Below are 19,172 nucleotides of genomic sequence, written 5' to 3'. Positions count from 1 at the left end.
ACACAGGAGCACTGCAGCACACCAGAAGCCCACCACAGTCCCAATGCCCCATCAAACACAGGCTCCACACAGAAATCCACACTTGGCCTCAGATTCAGTTTGGCATCACTGTGTCCTTTCAAAATGAGGCTGTTTGGTTTCTCCAGCCTCTTGGAGACAGGGAGGAAGATTTGGTGGGTTATATGGAAGGGCCAGGAATAAATAGAGCAGAGCAATGCTGTGCTGGGGCAGACTGAGCCACACGACCACCTAGCACCCCAACCTGCTCCTTCTGCTCATACCCCAAGCTCCAGAGCTACTGCCACCTTAACTGAGCCAGCAACACATCTGGCTGACTCCTGGAGCAGGCAGAGAGGCTGGAATTACCAGGGAAGCCCCTGTGAGTTGTACTGCACCCTGGGGGCCTCCAGGCTGGGTAATTCAGACCATAGCACTCTTTACTGCCTTGTAAAGATGACACACACTTAACTTAGTGTTGTGACAGTTGGAGTCTAGAGGATGCTCCTGGCTGGAGCATGTGCCATTAACCCTCACGAGTCCATGTGCCAGAGGGAAGCATCCTGCCAGCACAGCAACCCCAGAAAGGCCAGGCTGGGGCTGCTCCAACAGCTCAGTGTCTCTTCCCTGCAGCACAACACTCAATTTTCTACCAAGGAGAGTGGCTCCTGCTGTTGTTTAAAGCTCCTGAACCTCATCAAGTCACACACAGGCTCACAGACAGCCCTGGGTAAGCTCAGCACAGACACTCCTCAAGGACACCTTGGAGGACATCACTGCTGGCCTGCACAGGACAGTGCAGGAAGGAGCACACGTGCCCTGGAGACTGAAATGCTGCAGCAGACACAGGGCCCTGGCAGCTGCTGTGCCCTCCCCACCACACTGCCACCAAGAGAACAAGCAGGGCTGCAGTGCCCACACCAGTGTGCCCACAAGACACATTTACTGTAGGAAAACAACCCAGGGAAAACTGGTCATGGGGTGAAGCTTTGCTGCAGATTCTCCAGGGCATGTGTGAAATGCTCAATGCCAGTCACTGCCAGTGCCACAGGGGCTGCTGGGCAAGACAGCAGCAATGTCACTCATCATTCCATGAGCTGTGCCATGAGCTGCAGCCTGAAGCTCCTGCAGAAGTAAAGTCTTTCCACATTCCAGAAGCACCAAGTGTTTCCATGTTTATCCCTCCCCACAGACAGACACAGCAGCTGTGGGTAAGGCAGCAGGAGAGGCCTCAGCTCCTGGGCAGGGAAGGTACAGCTGGTGGCATGGGTCTGATGGAATGTCCCAGTGCTGCATGGGGCAAGTGCCAGTCAACACCAGTGCTCTGAATGAAAGGTGTCCTCTGCTTGGTGTCCTAAAGAAGCAGGGACAGGGGAAAAATACAGGTATACACACACACTTCTATCCATCTACCTACCTATAGCTTCACTTTTCCAAGGCAGGGAGATAAAAATCAGATTTTAAGGAAGACAAAAGATCATGCTTGTGTCTGCCTTCTCCCCATTCCACAGCTGCTGAAGGACAAGGAGTGCAGACACTGTCCTCTCCCACCAAAACTGGCATGATCCAGCCTCTCAAAATCCGCTTGTGCTGTAGCCAACCTGCCATGCTCCAAACACCAGAGCCCAGCTCTGTGCAACCACAAGCCCCAGGGTGTGAGGCACAGTGAGCACTGGGGGCAGCAGGGCTGGAACCTGAGTGTCTGCAGAGCCAGCTGAGCTCTGCACAGCTCTGGGCAAGGCAGGTGAGGCCCCTCCAGCTCCCTGCAAGCTGCTGACTTGGCAGCCTCCAAGCACCTGCAGCCCAAACTCTCCTCACTCCCTCCCCAGCCCCAGCTCTCCTGCTGCCAGTCCTGCCACCATCCAGAAGGGCTCCAGGCTGCCTTCACACTCCACTTCCAGCTTCCTTCTGGCTTGGATGTCCTGCTGCAGCCTCAGAAAGGCCATCTGTAAGGCAGGAGCAGCTTCCCTCTCCTCGGATCAGCTCTTCACAGCTCCTCCCAGTGACCTGCAGCACCTGCCCCTCGCAGGGACTGGGTGGTGCCTGGGGCTGCTGGCAGCTGCACTGCCTGGCAAGGGCTGCTTGAGATCCTGCTGCCTTGCCAGGCAGAGTGGGAATGCTGGCAGGGTGAGCAGCACAGGAAGGTGCCCAAGTCAAAGAAAAGCCCAGGGCAGTTTGTTTGAAGAGAGTGCCTGAAAAGGCACAGGCACCTGGTGGGTTGTGGGTCCCCAGGCAGGAATAGAGAGATGCAGCACAGCTTGGTAAATGCAAACAGCACCCAAGCAGCGCTCCCCTCTCCCCCAGGTGCCCTTCTGTTGGCAGCAGCCCCGTGCTGAGGGTGGTTTCATCCCAGAGAACAAAGGCTGCAGAGGGTTCAGTGAGCACAGCCCCCCTCCAGGCACAGCACCAGGCTCTGGCTGTTGGATCCAGGCAGCCTTACAGGGACACGGGGGGAACAGGCTGCAGGCAGCTGGGGGAGCTCTAAGCACCACCCCCCCTCCCTGCTTCTGACTCATGTTAGTCAGACTCCAGCCCAGAGCCACCAGTGTCAAACTGGATTAAGTTACTGGTGGGAGAAATCCAGCACGTGCCTTTCACTGCAAGCAGTACCTGGTAATCTGAGAGGGAAGCAATGGGCTCTGGAGAGATGCCAGGGAATGCTGGGCAAAAAGAGGGAAGGGAGCTCCTTTCTCCTTCCTCAGGATATTCCTGCCTTCACCCTTCCTCTCACAAGCCCACAACACTGAGATCACTGCAAGCCCATCTCCCTCCAGGACACTCTTAGGGGGATGTGTTTGCAGTTTCCATCCTGATCCCAAGAGAATAAATAACCCTCCAAACACACACTTTGCTACATTTCCTCCTTCCTTGCAGCAGCTGAGCCAGGTTCCTGAGCTTCCCACTCTCACCACATCCATCCACCAGCTCCTGCCAGAGGACTGAGACCATTTCACAAGTCCAGGCTTCACATGTGACACCTCTCAGGGGGACAAGTGATTTGCTATGAGACACTAGACCATGTTCCTCCCTATGCAGCCAAAGAAGCAATGCTGAAGGTTTACTCTGGGGGAAAAAAAAAAATAAATCACTGCTTTGGCTCCTCTTACTGCTACCTGCTTTTAAAAAATTTTTAAAAACCCACAAAAAAATCACAAGGTACCAATTCCTCCCCCCTCCCCAGCCCAAATACAACTGGAAAAATACCAAGTACCAAAGGGCTTTCCTGGGCCCTCAACCACATATTCCCACAGCATCACATACAAGAAACCAGCTTCCCTCACAGCAAAACTGCATCTGCAGGACCTCTTCCCAAAAGAGATGAAGAATGGATCTATGCACAGCCAAAGCTGGATGCTAAAATCCTCCATGCAATGCAGTATCCAAAGCAAAACTCCCCAACACCTGCACCTGGAGAAGGACCCAAATCCATGGTCCTGGAGCAAACTGCTGAGCTCCTGCAGACAGGAGCACCCCCAAACCAGGTAAAGGTACTGGATTTTCCCTTCTCCAGGCTGCCACTGTCAAAGGGACAGCTCTGCTGTGCTCTCCATGCTGTGACAGCAACAACCAGGCAAGAAGGTCAGGCATTGCTGCTCAGATTTGGCCAAGCCTGCTGTGTAAGATGAGGACGTGCTCCAGCTGCCTCTGCCCTGGATTTGACCTCCTTTGAGGCAGGACTGCTCTTGTGGGACATGGAAATGAGGAAGGTTGGAGGGCACACAGGGAGCAAAGGGAGGGTTTGTTTGGGGATCTATTGAGAACTCTGGTCTCCACTGCTCTGCACCACCCTCCAAGTTATCCATGGCTCCAGAGCTATAAATAGCCCTAATTTAAACAACTAATAGGCTTTGTGACCGCTGGAGCAGGCAGAGTGGAGAGGGATGGGCTGAGCTGGGAGCCTCAGGCAGATGAAACAGCATTCCATGCTGCCAGCTCCTTGGCACTGCTACACCTCCTTGAGCAAGACACTGCTCCAGACACTGCAGGATCTGCTGAGAACTGGTGAGCAAACAGTTACAAACCAAACATTCCCAGCCAAAAAGTATCCACAATAACCTGCAGCAACTTTACTCCCCTAAATCCCAGCTGAACTCCACAGCAGCTTCCAGAGGGAGCACAAGCTGCCCAGGGATGCATCCACCTCACTGCAGCACCTGGGGAGCACAGGCTTCCCTCCTGTCCTGGGTATGATGGTAGAGCTGGGTGGTTTGGATGAGTGGCTCCTTTTTCCCTCCTCATCCCTCCTCTGTGGACACACAGAGCACACGTTGGTGACCCCCATCTGTTCCACAGCCACATCTGTCCTTTGCATGGAGGCTTTGGGAGGGGCATGGACCAGCTGGACCCCAGAGCCCCCTTCCAACCCCAACCAGTCAGTGATGCTTGAAAGGTGCAAAACAAACTCTGAGCACACCCAAACACATGCAGGTTGCTGATAAAACCCAGGGATCTGTGCCTGCCCCACCCCAGGTTTGCTGGGGTACACCTGTACTGCTGAGGCTGCCAGACCTCCCAAGGTCTGAGATCTGATGACAGAAAACAGAAGCAGGCAATTACCAGGTGATTCCCTGCAGTCACCTGATGCTTTACCAAGAGTTTTTTATCCCAGAAAATCATTTCTCTGGACCCTGCTTTCCCCAACAAGGAACACTAGTAATCATTTAGTTGGGAAAAGCCCTCCAAGTGCACCCAGTCCAACCATTCCCCCAGCACTGCCAAGACCACCAGTGATCCATGTCCCCAGGTGCCACATCATAAGGGGATGGTGACTCCACCACTGCCTGGGCAGCCTGTTCCAATGCCTGACCACCTTTTCTGTGAAGAATTTTTTCCCCAGTGTCCAACCTGAGCCTCCCCTGGCACAACTTGAGGTTGTTTCCTCTTGTCCATGTCTCTGTTCCCTGGGAACAGAGCCTGACCTTCACCCAGCTGCACCCTCCTGCCAGGGAGTTGTGGAGAGCCAGAAGATACCCCTGAGCCTTCCTTTCTCCAGACTAAACACTGTCCTGGTGTCCTCCAGACACTTCTCATGCTGCACTCAAAGCTGAAGTGCCACAGGATGGGGAAGGAGCAGCACAGAGCCACATTCCTGCTCCACCCAGCTCCCTCCACACTTCCATATGTCAGAGTTCAGTTATTAAAATCTCCACCAGCCTCAGAATAACTCAGAGCCCACTGTGTGCTGCCCAGCAGTTCTGACTTGCTGCTGTTCATGTATTTAAGCCAAGGGCTCACAGGACACATAGGCTTGCCCAGAGATTTTCCCCAGATGTAAGTGGTACTTCTGTGGAGCAGGGGGTGGCACAGCAAGTGCCCTCCCACCACCTGCCATAAAACCAGAACCCTCACCTCCCTCTAAAAGTGGGGAGATTTACATATTTTTATGTAAACTTTTATTTTTAGTACACCATAATAATAAAATAAAAGAATAATAAAAGAGTGTGTTCCTCCCTCCACAGTCATTGAGACCCAGAAGTATTTCATTCTGCAAAGACTTTTATAGAAAAATAAAAACCCTCAGCACAGCACTGTGGGAAAGCCCAGAAAATGAATATCCTCTGGAAGAGAAGGGCATTCAGAGAGCTTCAGCCAAAGCAAGTAGTGAGCAGAGACTTAGGTCAGCTGCACCAACCTTGCAAACCTTCTCCAAAGGCCTCTCCTAAGAGTGAAATTCAGAAGTTCTCAGTACTCAGCAGAACCCTGCTCATAAATCCTGAGTGAGGAATAGGTGAACAGCAACATTGCCTTAAATCTCATCAGCAAACAGTTCAGAGCCCAAATTCCCTCTTAACCCCTTACAGGGGGGAAAGATACACCCTGGAGAGGTGCCACCACCCCTTCCAGCAGCAGCAGGAGAAACCACTGCGATCCCACTGCTCCCAAACCATTCCACAGTGGCAGCCACAGCCATGGAGCCATGTCCTGCTGCCAGCACCAAGCTGTGGCACTGCCCCTTGCTGCTCCCAGCTCCAGGAAGGGTTTGGCACATCAGGAAGCTTGGCCATGATGGATGCCCAGGCTCAGCTGAACGCTCCCACCCAACAACAGACCAGGCCAAGCACCTCCAAGCACATGAGCAAGACAGAGCCCAAGGGGACTTGTAGCTGAGCCAGGACTTGTCTGGCTGCACACAGCTACCAGGAGTGAATTTAAACCCAACATCTTTGCCCTAAGCAGAGGCTTCTGCAATCAGATCCCTCCAACATGAACTCAATACCTGGTACCTCCAGTCATTCAGTAGCTGTGTCCTCCTGGCACACCGGGAAAGGGACAGGCTCCTGTTTAAATGCTGACACTCAGAAACTGCACAGCCTGTCCAGAAAAGATTAGGGACTCAAATCTGGTTGTCACAAGCCTGCTGCTTCTACCACTAAGGCCCTTTCTCTACTCCCTCTTGTCTCTTCAGCAGACAGGAACTTCCACACCATCAGCCTCACCCAGGCAACAGAAGACAGTGAAGCCACCTCCCAGGTTTTAAAATCTTGAAAGCCAACCAGCACTGATTTCTCTCCTTATTCCCATCCCACCACGAGGGATGACTCCCCCAGCTCCCAAATCAAGTACAGACCAAAGTCACATGCTAAGTATTTGTGTCCTTGTTTGTCTGCCAAGGAAGGTTTGTGTTCATCCCTGAGACAGCCCAGAGCAGCTTGGATCTGTGCTGCTCTAGCCAAAGCATTATCAGTTTTGAAGGTGGCTGCAGGCAGGGACAGAAAACCAGCAGGAGAAGCAAAGCCTATTCCAGAACTCCTGCTCAGCCTCAAATTGACTCTCCAGTACTCCACTTCCTTCCTACACTACATGACTCCGGGGATGAAGACATGCACAGGTAGGATACCGACCCTGACTTGTTCTATTGACTTACTTAATTTTTAAAAAGAATATATTTATCTGTTCCTCTCTGAAAACAAATCATCCACTGCTCCTTGGCCCTGCTGTTCCCTGGGAGCAGCCCTTTGATGCCTGGCAGCCTGGCTGATCTCAGCAGGTCTTTTGAACCCACTTCCATAATCAGTGCCTGGAGCGAGCTCTTCCCACGCAACTCGCTGCTCAGTGAATCACGGCCGGTGATTTTCCTGTCTCCAGGAACCACGCAGCACTGAGCTGGGATGAGTTCTGCTCTCCCCTGAGCAGGGGAAATGAGGAATTATCACAAAGCCACCCCTGTCCCCACAGGACACCGGCATTATCTGCGCCAAGACCGGCAGTTCCTGTTCTTGCCCCAACATCCGCTGCACCACCGAGGCTGGTTCTTCAGGAAATTGATTTCCACATGTCAAGATATCACTTAGTTCCTCAAACTACAGATTTGGAATCATGAGCAGCCTCAGCTGCCACACACAAGGCTGTAGAGACACCGCCTGTTTTAGTGCCCAGGGCCAGGTGTACACTGGAAATTCCTAAATTTCAGTTCTGGCAGTGCACAGCCGTACCAGGGAGTTCATCTGTGAGCTGAGATACCTTCCCAACTCCTCAAGGCAACAGAGAGAAAACCAGCAGTCCAGAAGGGATAACCCTGCAGGAAGAACCCAGCTCTGTTTGTAGGATCCTTCTAAACCAGAGGGGACAAACCCACACAGCACAGATCACCAACCAGAGCTGTGGATGGCCACACAGGTTAGCACACACAGCAACAGAACTTGGGAACTGCACAAAATATCCTTTTTTAAAAGTACTCAAGACTATTCTATAAATACAACAACTTATTGGTTTCACACTGTTCCCAGCTCAACAAGACCCAAGCCAGAGCCAGAAAGGAGCAAAGCCTGACATTGCTGGGAGCCTCCAGTCATGCACCAGAGCCCAGGAAGCACATCCTGACCTCGCAGCAGCAGGAAGGCAGGAAAACAAGGACTGCACCACTGATACTGCACCAACATCACAGCAAACACCTCCAGGGGAAAGCCAGGACAGCTCAGGGACACTCAGAGCAAGCAGCTATTCCTAAATGCCCAGCAGCTCCAAACAGACTCAAGCAAGTATGGACAACCATCCAGGCTAGAGTCCACACAAAGCAGGCATTAGGCAAAGGCTCAAACGTTATCAGCACAAAACAGGGCAGCCTCTGTAGCCAAGCCCCCGGGCAGAGGGGTTTGGGATGCTTTTTGATAAATCTCTCAACCTGTCAGAGACTGAATGCAGGACACCAGCCCTCCAAAAACAAGAGAAACTCCTCACTGCAAGTGGCTGATGCGGAAGGGGGAGAGGCAACAGCTCAGAGACACATCTGAGGTGCTGATTTCATCGAGGTGGGACAGGAATTGAGGGCTGGAAACACTAATCTGTTTTTAAGAGTAATTCTGTTTTGGTGCGTTTCATCCCTGTGGATCTGTTATTCAAAAGCATTTCACTGCTTTTGCATGAAAACAGCTTCTCTGGCTCTTCTGAGTTCAGAAACTCTTGCAGCTTATTGCCACCCAACCTGGAGAGACAATCCTCCACCTGTCATGCTATAGTGTGGTTGGGAGGCCAGAAAGAAAAGGAGCCACGAGGACACGGCAAACAAGGAACTGAGATCCCATTCCCAGGCAGCCACCTTGACAATTTAGGTGAGTGAGGAAGAGCTGGGATAAGTCATGCAGTCCATTCTGCAGGAGACATCAGCCACCCTGTGCAAAGCCAGGGCTCGGCATCACTCAAACCGGTGGGAATTTGGCTGTGGCATCCCAAGGAACTGAACAGAGCGTGCCAACACTCAGCAGGATGCAAAGCAGCTGGTGTCCGAAGGGCAGGCTGGGCTGAAGCTGAGAGGTGAGCAGGTGAGCGGGTGAGCAGGTCCTTCCCCTCCTCTTACCTTCGCAGCCGGTGCTGGAAGTGCTGGTGCTGCCGCGTTATAAGGGCGCTTTCCCACACGGGGCCGCCGGGGCTGCTCCGGTACCAGCCCACGGCCGGGTGCCCCGCGTAGGGCGAGCTACTGAAGCCATGGTCCGACTCCGTCTCTGCGGCCAGCGATGAGGCAGAGCTGCCCATGCTGGCCCCTGCCCAGGCCACGCTGCCACAGCCTAGGTTAGCTCCGAGCCAGTGGCATGGGCAGCTGGGGCGGGACGGGCGAGGCGCTGCGGCATGGGCTGCTGCAAAGATCCCAGCACGCTGGACAAAGGAGGGTCGGTTCTGATCAGAGTCGGGAAAAAAATAACAAACAAACAGAGAAAGGGGAAAAAAAAGGAAAGAAAAAGAGAGAAAGATAAGGTATGATTTCAGCAACAACCCTGCAGTTTTAAAGCCTAGAAATGTATGCTCTGACCAGGGTCCCCATTCCAGAGCTCACTGTGTCACTGAAGAGATGGGGAGCTGGGGGCTCTAGAAGAGGCTCCCCCTACATTAAGCACCAGGAGTTCCTAAGCACAGGGAAGCACTGACTGATGGAGGGAAGCACAGCAGAGTCCAGCACAAAGCCCTTCACACATGGGAAAGAAGCAGAAAACGAGACAAGCCAGGCCCAAGCCAGCAGCCCTGGGGACCACACACACAAGGTTAGTCTGGGCTCTGACTGGCACACTCGTTTCAGGTACTCAGCTACAAGGACTGGATAGCTTATGTGCTTACTTGTAAAATAAAATATAATATCCTTTCTTTCCTGTTTCCCACTAACACCCCAGTGGGACTGGAACTGGACGGACTGGGGATTTGCACAAGTATTTTCTGTGACTATTTACTTTCAGCTCAAGGCAAGTTTTAGCTGATCCTGAGCACACCCCTACCCAGAGAAGCAGGTCTAGGGCTTTGCTCCTCCTTTTCTCCCTCTCTCTTTCCTACTTTTCAGAATTTATTCTTCAAGCACCCTCACAATTAAACTCCAGAAACACTTCATGTCCTCTGTATTAAAAGACGTTTAAACACACACACGTCTCTCCTTCAAGTGAAAAGGCAGGACAATCTGGATGCATGTCAGGAGCAATGGATCAAGGTAACATTTAACAGAGCAAGCAAGAAGAAACAAGGAAGATAGAAAAATTAGCACAGCTGAGCTTATTCAATTACCCACCAGGATTTAAGGAGATGAATGAACCACAGAAAGACCTTTGCGAAGAAACTACTTTTGCCATAAAAAGGCTGAGATGAGAAGTCCTAAAATGCAGCTTTTCAATCCCAGGATTGATCTAAGGGATCAAGAAAGGCCTTGATAGATAATAGACTCTCAAAAGCAGCAGCTCAAGGAGCAGGTGCAATTTTGCTACAAGCTCAATACCAGAATGCGCCTACATTAGGTCATTAACTGGAGAATGTTAACTGCTCTGCCACAGCCTCTGTAGCCTGCAAAGCCTGGATGAACCAAAGAAATCTGAAAAAAGCCCAAGAACACAGTTTTCCCTGCCTCCTCCTTGTTTTAATTGGGCTGCCTCGCTGCTGTACATCAGCACCACATCCCCACTACCCCAGAGCAAGGTTTCACTTTTTCCAAGCAGTTTTCAAGCAGTTAATTTGTAACAAATCTGATTTTCTGGCTAAATGAAAGGCACAGGATGTGAGGGGAAGAGCATTTCCAAGTGTCATCAACTCAGTCTATCTGGAGACATCAGACATCCCACGCCTGTGGTGTCTCTGGCTCTTCCACCCCATCCCAGGGGCCCTATGTGCTCCAGCAGCAAAGGCACAGGGGACGCAGGTCTGACACCTACAAGAAGAACAAACTGTCTCTTACCTCAGAGCTTGAATTCTATCATAATAAAGTAGATAAGTAAAGGCAAGCTGGGTAGAACAGCCCCTCATTGCAGGCTGAGCCAAACAGAAGAAGGATGCCCAGGCACCAGTAGCCTTTTCCCCCTTGAGGTGGGTTAAACTGCCACATAAAGCAATTCCACAGCCTGGTTCAAGACCAATTCCTCGAGCTGGTAAAGCAGAACCCTTTGCTCCCTCCTGCTGCCCATGGAAAGGCCAGTTTTAGCTCATGCCAAGAGGAGCCAGACGTGCCTGCTGCCCGCATCGCTGCTGCTCCCCAGCTCCACACCAAGGCGCCACACCAGGCAGCTCCACTCTGCAGGCAGGGGAAAGGCTGGGAGCCCTGCTTTAACACCTGCAGCAAAACCCCACGGTGGGTGGAGCTGGGAGAGGAAGGGAGCTATAAATAGGTGGAGGATAACCTGGCTAAGTCGGAGTGATCTCCGAGACTGTCTGGTCTAACTGGGCTGCTCGGCTGTGAGTGCTGCGTGAAATCGGATTTCTCCAGGCAAAGCAGTAAATCCTTCTCTCCTCAGGGTCACCCTCACGCCAGGTGAGAGCAGCCAATGAATGATATTGAAGGGGGAGCGTTGACCAAAGGTGGGGAGAGGGAGAACCAGTCTGAGAACAGGAGTGGGCAGCAGTATTACAGCCCAATGCAAAGCATGGACGTGCTCACCATGCTGAGCTCTAAAATGCCTCAGGCTAACACTAGGCAGATGAGGAGCCTCCAAGAAGTCAAGGGGAGAATGGAAACTGCACCCCAGCAAGGGAAGGGGTCAATTAAAGAAGAAGAAAGCCTCTCTGGAAGCACTCAGCCTTATTTTTGAGGAATTTCTGCCACTGGGCAGGGAGATGCCCAGGAGATGATCTGAAGGCACCTGACTGAACAGGGGAATTCACTTCAGTCACTAAAAGGGAGCAAACTGCCAAGAGTTCCTTGTCTTGGCAGGAGGGAGCAGGAGTTTTCCTCTAATTAATAAAGCACTACTTCCACCTACCTAATCTGGAGAGGAAGCAACAATGTGAACAGATTGAAGTGTCTTGAGAAGGGTGGATCTCACTCATGGAAATGAACAGTTAAGCACCTTAGCAAGATGCTGAGTTTGGATTTTGGTTTTCTGCCCCTTGCAGCTGCAATAATTACCAGGTTTGAACTAATGTGTGTAACTGCTCCCAAAATATCATTTCCAAAATAAAACCAGGTTTGATCTTGCCCCCCCCAAGCCACTCACAGCTGCTTATTCTGATCTGTGGTATGTGATGCAGACCCCTCCTCAAATTCTCCACTAGACCCTTGGTAGCAGGCATGCAGAGAGTGCAGGACAGCAAAGCTGTCCCATGGAGCTCCTCCTGCTGCCAGGACAGCAAAGCAGCTGCCTGGATGCTTCCATATAACCTTATTACTGCACACCAGTGAGCAGGGCTGACCCTTTGGGCCCCAGCTCTTGTGTCACAGGAAGGGTGGGGATCTACCCAACCCCCTTTCCTTCCCTCCAGTTTCAAAGTTAAGTTTTAGCTCTGAAGAGGGGGAAAAAAAAAGGAACTAGCCCATGTGTTTCAGTGCATCTAGGAAGTTGCAGGATCAACTTTTCCTAGCATCAGCTCCAAGCTCTGCCCTTTGGCACGCAGCAGGAAGAGACAGAAGTCCCTGGAGCTGCTGCAGCCACTGAGGAAACCAGTGAGGCAGACCCACCCCAGCTGGTCCCACATGCAGCAGCCCCTCTTTGTGCTGGCTACCCCCACACTCCTTTTCCTAGTAATCTACTGATCAATGTGGCATGAGCTAGCTTTGCTCCTGCTTGAATTTTCCAGCCTCTCTTGGTTCTCAATTTTGGAAATTCAGGGACAAGACTTTGCCACTTCATTAATTCCTCCACTCCCCCAGCATATAAATCAAATCAATTCTGAGCTACTCCCTTGGTCCAGGGAAGATCCAGGAATGAAAATACCATCAGACATACTGAACTCCATACAGCTCTGGTCTGAGGTGAGGGCCAGCATCTGGCCCAGGAGAAGGCTCACCATGCACCTGAGGGAAATACATCCCTCAAAGCTGTGCCCCAGAGGAAGCTGCAGGAGACTTTCTTCTAAGATTGAAGCTGAAGTACCAGCCCTTCTCCTCCCTCTGCTGTGTGAGCTCCTCTGCCTGGGGGCTGACTAAGCTCCACATGTCCTGAGTTAGAATGGATTCACAAGGATCATGAGTCTAACTCCTGGCCCTGCACCAGGACTCCTCAACAATCCCACCCCATGCCTGAGAGCATTGTCCAAACACCCTGGAGCTCTGGCAGCCTTGGGGCCATGACCATTCCCTGGGGAGCCAGATGTGCTGGGACCTGGGACCACCATCACCAGCAAAGGAGGAGCTCTCTGCCTTCAGTCCCAAATCAGCTCTGCTGGCAGGGAGAAAACAGGGCTCCTGAAGAGCTCTCATTGTGAAGTGCCCACACACAGCCCTGGAGGAGCAGCCTCCTCTCTGGGGACTGCAGGATGTGACTCACACCCTCAAACACCAAGGAGTCAGGGGCAGCTGCAGGAGCTGGGGCTGTGTTGGGGGCATCCAGCTGGAGGAGATCACTTTAGACATTCTGAAGGAATGGACAACCCTTGGCCCCCACCAATCCTGCCTCTGTGGACAGCAGATCTCCCCTGAAGGAGGCACATGCCCAGGGTAAGCAGGGAATGCTGTGCAGGGCTGGGAAGGTGCACAGCACCTGGTACGTGGCAGCTTAAGGTAAAGTCCCAGAGCAGGTTGGGACAGCTAAGAATGCAGAGGGGAGTGTCTGATGGTGTTTTGCTAGCCAAGGAAGGGAAAAGAGCTCAAGCATTTGTGGCATCTAGCCAGTCCCCAGCTCCAGGCAGGGTGGCAGGACCTGAGGATGTGCAAAACAGGCACCAAGAGCATGGCTGGAATTCACCAGGTTGAGATGGCTTATGAGAAAAGAACCCCAGGAGAGGAAGGGAAAAATCCTCTTTTTTTCCACAAGGCAGCAGGAGAGGAGCAGGCAAGCAACAAGACACCCACCTCAGGCAGACACAGCACTGAAATCCAAGCTGCAAACACAACCCAAGGAGAGCTCCACGGCTCAAATGCAGCAGGAGCAAGCGAGCTGGAACACTCTGTGCTGAGCACACAGAGTGTCCTGAGCAGGTGTCCTGCACACAGCTGGGGACACGACAAAGTTTTGCTGCTTTTTTTGCCTGCCCCCACCTGCCAAGCCAGCCCAAGTACTGCAGTCTTGGCAGGAAATGAGGGTGTCAGCAAGTTCCAATTCCTTGCAAAGCTGCTAGCAGGGAGGGCTGGGAAGGCACCTCCAAGGACAGACTGAGGCAGGGGTATAACTGCAGGGATGGGACAGTGGTTGGCACATTCAGCTGGGATGGGAGAAGCTTTTCCAGCCCTTGTGCTCCACCACAGAGCTGCCAGGGTTCTGTGTCTCAGAAAGCTCTGCCTTACCTGCCAGGGCCAAGGAGTCCTCAGGAGTGCAGGGCACGAGGACCACAGGCAGTGTGCAAGCACTGCACATGGGAGGACATAGAAAAAGGAGCAAAGGGTGAAACTCACCCACCCAAATGTTTGTTCTGGGGCAGAGGGAAGAGAGTCAGATATTCTGGTCTTGCAGGAAACTGAGAGGACAGGAAGCTTTAAGTGAGCTGTTTTCCAGGTCTTGGTGAGAAACAGACCAGTACAGCACTTGCAGAGATATCACTAGCGGAAGTGCACTGTCTGGAAGCAGATTACCAGACAGGCTATTAACAAGGTAACAAGATAATTGAACCTGGAGTCCTAGACCAGCACAGAACAGGATCTCACACTCCATGCTACAAAGTCCAGAACAGCAGCCCATGTCTCTGGCCACAGACACCAACATGCAATGGCAAGCTTGAGGGTCTTTACCTTCTTTCAGCTGCCTTGATACTGTTTCTGGCCCAACTTTAGCCCAGAAGAAATTCATACACAGCAGCTGAATTGGGCTAAGCTGCATTTAATGCTCAACTTTGTAAACATGCAGGCAGAGGAAGAGGTGTCCAAAGCCTGAAGTGAAAGATTGATAGGAAAACCAGATGTATTGCAGAGCCAGCTTAGCCACAAAACAACTTCCAAAGTCTGAACAAAGTTTCCTCTTCTCCCCTGCACTGGACACTGTAAACCAGTGACAGATAATCCAGGGAGCTACAGGAAATCTATCCTGGTCACTTTGAAAGAGGGGATTACACAGATCCAAAAGGGCAATCAGCATCTTAATCACAAGCTGGAGGGAGAAAAAGAGGAGAAGCAGGAAGGTTTTTTTTCAAAATAAAGGTTAACTTCAAACCTCATCTCCACTGACAACTGTAAAGCAGCATCTGAAGGAGCATGAAAATGGCAACAAGGGCACTGCTGCAGCAGGGTCTGAGTAAACATACATTTAAGAAAACCCACACAAAGAAATCCCTAGCACCCCAGTGCTCTATTAAGTTAATTAACACTGCTCCAGTGGAGTGCAATGAGCCTGTGTGTCCTGCAGTTCCTGGCCAATTGTGGGTGACTCTGGAGCGTCACCACGGCGTGGGTGGGCTGGCAGGGCCCTCTGAGCACCAGCAGCAAGGAAATGCCACTGAGAGACTCACAGGGGAAGGACAGAAACAACACAAGCACAGCATCCAATCCTGAGAAGCTTTACCAGCAGATCTCATTTCCAGATCTTTTCCTCCCCGTGTTTATAATCCTTGCAGCAGAGTTCTGTCATCCTACTCAGCTCACAGGCTGCCCCAGCTACAAAAGATGTCAGGCTGAAAAATCACCCCGACAGACTGCCTGCTGAGACCAGTTGCATTATAAAAACAGGAAGCTGCCTGCTCCCAATATGCTGTGGATTTAATGGGAAGGAGCATACGCAGGGATGCTTTGCAAGAAGAGCACACACATGGGACTCTTGCCAGGAAAAATGCATCTTGAGTAACACATGTGCTCTTAGTTTCCTCTTTTTTCAGAAAGGTTTAACTACACTCTGAGCTACCCAGCAGCAATAAACCACTTTTTTCCCCTCTTTCTCACTTTTAGCAGAGTGTTGCTTGGTAAACAGCAGATCTTCCTGTCTGAGGCTGTGCCAGCCTGTGCTGAACAGAACTGTTGTTATTGCACATTCACAGCTAGAGATAAACATGAATAAGAGCCACGAGTAAGAGCCAGGCACTGGCTCTTCAATACATTGCTTTATCAGGTTCACCTTGATTCAAATGTTTCTGACATCTCTCCCTCCTGAAGGGGCAAGATGGCACAAGTAGCAAGGACAAACATTAAAAAAGAAGACAGAAATGACAGCAGCACAAAAAGCACTCTTCTGTATTCGCTAACATTCACAACTGTGCAGCTCACAGGTCCACCTGCACTTGAAACACTCAAAAGCACAACAAGGAAACAAATGGGCCCAGCCAAACCAAGCTGCCCAAATGGGAAAACAAAACAGCCTTCAGTACATTTCTCAGGACAAATCTCCATCCAGAGCCACAACTGCTGCAGGACATAAAGGTTACAGAGAACCAGGGAAGGAAAAAAATGTGCAAGTCATCATCTCATCTGCAAGCTGACACTCTGCAATGACACAGGCACAACAAACCAACCCAGGAAAAGTGGACACTGCAAGTGTGAGGAGGGTTTCTAACCTTTCCAAGAGATCTCTGGACCGGCTGCTCCAGAAGCACTGGGGAAAAAAGCACAGTGTGAGTTCCAACAATTGTTTCCAGGACAAGTTCATGACCTGCATGAGCTGACTGCCCGTCTTCAGCAGCACGGAACTGGACTTGATGACCCATGAAGTTCCTTCCTCCCAATCACTCAGCAACCCAAATTCATAGAGGCCCAGACACAGCACAAACACGAGGTCATTCCCAAAAGGACAGCAGGGATTGTATCTTCAGATCATGCTAAGCTGACAGATAAGCAGATGAAGGGCTGGCTACTGCAGAAGGGAGGGGAAGAGAATTGCAGCAAGAAACAGTCTCACAGCCAGTGAAAACTCAGGCCACAGACTTGGAAAGCAAAGTCTGAGAGACAGGAGGTGGAAATGTTCCCTGAGCACACTGTCCTCAGACACTCCAGTCACAGCTTTCATTCTAACACAGATTAGACAGACAGTAAATATGCCGTTTGCCCAAGACACATCCAGTTGCATCCCTTCCCAGAGACAGCTCCAGTCCTCACTGCAGTGCCCTGCCCAAGCCATACAGGCAGCAGCACCTGGCTGTCTCCTGCCATTTTAATGCAATTTGGCTTTCCCTGGCTTTCATAGGGCACCATGTCCCAATTTCCAACCAACTGGCCTAGATTTAAGCCAACACATCTCTGGCTGTGCCTCAGGCAAGCAGAGGTGGGAGAAGCCTGTCAGACAATGGTGCCATTTGGCATTTCCATCACAAACAACCAACAGATAAAACAGAATTGCTGAGAACTGCACAAGAGGCTCCTGCCTTCCCCAGGAGCACAGGAAACCGGGAAAGAACAGGGAGGGGGACAGACTCAGGGGGCAGAGAGGAAGTTCCTTGTCTAGAATCACACAATGGTTTTGTTTGGATTGGAGGGAAACTTAAAGCCCATCTCCTACCACCCCTGCCACCTTCCACTAAGCCAAGCTGCTCCAAGTTCCATCCAACCTGGCCTTGAACACTTCCAGGGATGGGGCAGCCACAGCTTCTCTGAGCAACAAGGAAGCACAGCTCACCACAATCATTTAATGCAAAAGCACTGCATTACTGCTTACCCCACTCCACCTCCAGATGACACCTGAAAAACACATCAATCCTTCTGCACACTGATGTGGCAGCCATGCCACTGCTTCTGTTAGGAGATTATACTGTATTGAAATTATAGGTGTGGAAAAACATCTGGTACAAGGAAGTGATACAAACAAAACAGTGCCTGACACCACCACCACCCTCCCCTCTCCTCACCAGAGTAGTTTTACTGGCTCATTGTCCCCATCACAAGTGGCTCCTCTTCACCCACACCAGTACAGCTGGAAGTGTAGGATGTGTTCAATTACACACACCTTAAGCAATATTTTCTGGCAACAGCCATTTGAACAAACACAATGGTCATATGAGAAAAAGGCTGTACTCTGAGAGGGCTGAAACACAACACAGATGGTTTGGGTAATGGTGGAGCAAAGCCAGCCAGCCACACGAGGCACCTCCAACACAGGGAGGGAGCTGAGCTTTAACCAAGGGCTGCTGGCTGCCTCCTGAACCAAAAGTGCAGATGGAGAGGAGATCATGTTACTGGAGTCACTCCCACAGGCCTTGCAAGACACATCCAGCTGCCTGAGCCTTGTGTGGTGCTGCAGACCCCCAGGCTCCCCTCCAGCAGGCTCTGCTTGCTGAGACACAGCAAGGTCAGGCAACAGGAACAAGGGCAGTAGCTTTTGGAAGACATTCCAAGGCTGCATCAAAACAGATCCAAGAGCAGGAATGCCACCTCATCCTTCTCACCCATGAGAACAAGCTGTGGTGGAGATCTGACCAACACCTGCCTGGTGACAGTCACCACTCAAACTCCAGAGTGCTCATGGCCTGGCTTCACTGACCAAAGCTAGGAGAGGTTCCTGCAGACCTGCTGTGGCTGGACACCAACACAAACACATCCAGCAGACCAGATGGGCCAACACACAGCAAGCTCTAGTGTCCATCTGATTAATCCAAAGCCCCAACCTGGATGAGGCCATGTCAACCTGGATCATTTCAATCCAAGGACAGCACCATCAAATGCTGCAAATTTGCCTGATGGTCCAAGCTCAGACTGGCCTCCCACCATCTCATCCTGCCTCCCCAGTCCTGAGTGCCCAGGCTGAGAGCAGCCCAGCCACATAAGGCACAACACAGTCACCTCTCTGTCCCAGGGGGGTGGGAATTGCCACAGCTCTGTGGTTACTGCAGGCAAAGCTATGCACAGTTTCTTCATTTATTGCCCTGTCCTTGCACTGCCTCAAACACACCCTGGAACAGCCATGCAGTTTCCACTGCTTAAGACTGCAAGGTGCTGGAAGACCCCACAGTTTCTCTTCCTTTCTCACAGTTTCTTCTTCACCATGAGAAAACCAGAGGATGTTGTTATCCCCATCCATTTAAGCACGTGGCCTGCACACAGACAGCATGGAAACACTCAAAGAAGGAATTCAACAAGGAAGGAAGACAAGAAAGAAAGGCACGAGAGACACGAAGCAGGGTGAGTGTGCTCACAAACAAGAGGAGAGAAGTCTCCTTCCTTCCAGCCCCTCCCAGCCCAGCCCAGTCAGAAAAGCCTCTCACCCCAGACAATTCCTGCTTGGCAGGTCCAGTGCCAGTCAGTGTAGGGTCAGCCTGGTGTCCCTGGTCCCGAGCAGCTGCTGCTGGCACCTGCTGAGTGGAGCATGCTAGAAGGTCCCTGCACTGAGCACTGGGAGCACACCAAGCCTGGAAGGAGGTGTCCCAAGCTGCTGGACAGAGAGTGAAAAAAGGCACGTAAGAATAAATGACTGCTGAGACCCCAGGCCCATCAG

At 51.5% G+C, this 19,172-nt stretch overlaps 1 protein-coding gene across 6 annotated transcripts in view; it reads right to left on the bottom strand.

The window, feature by feature from the left end:
• Positions 1-19,172, bottom strand: part of CAPN15 (calpain 15) — a 56,834-nt gene that overhangs the window by 31,312 nt on the left and 6,350 nt on the right. For 2 of the 6 annotated variants that reach the window (XM_079321044.1, XM_079321041.1), the window contains exons 3-4: positions 18,943-19,109; positions 8,792-9,108 (exon numbers count right to left, since the gene is read on the bottom strand). In XM_079321044.1, the coding sequence (XP_079177170.1) occupies positions 8,792-8,967 (176 nt within the window). In that variant the 5' untranslated portion in view covers positions 8,968-9,108; positions 18,943-19,109. Of the gene's footprint in view, positions 1-6,214; positions 6,379-8,791; positions 9,109-16,305; positions 16,344-18,942; positions 19,110-19,172 lie in introns of those variants that run through there. The other 4 variants (XM_079321042.1, XM_079321043.1, XM_079321046.1 and 1 more) reach the window with 4 other exon arrangements.

Source organism: Erithacus rubecula, assembly GCF_903797595.1.
Source record: "Erithacus rubecula genome assembly, chromosome: 17".
NCBI classification, from domain to species: domain Eukaryota; kingdom Metazoa; phylum Chordata; class Aves; order Passeriformes; family Muscicapidae; genus Erithacus; species Erithacus rubecula.
This window is presented reverse-complemented; position numbering and strand designations above follow the sequence as displayed.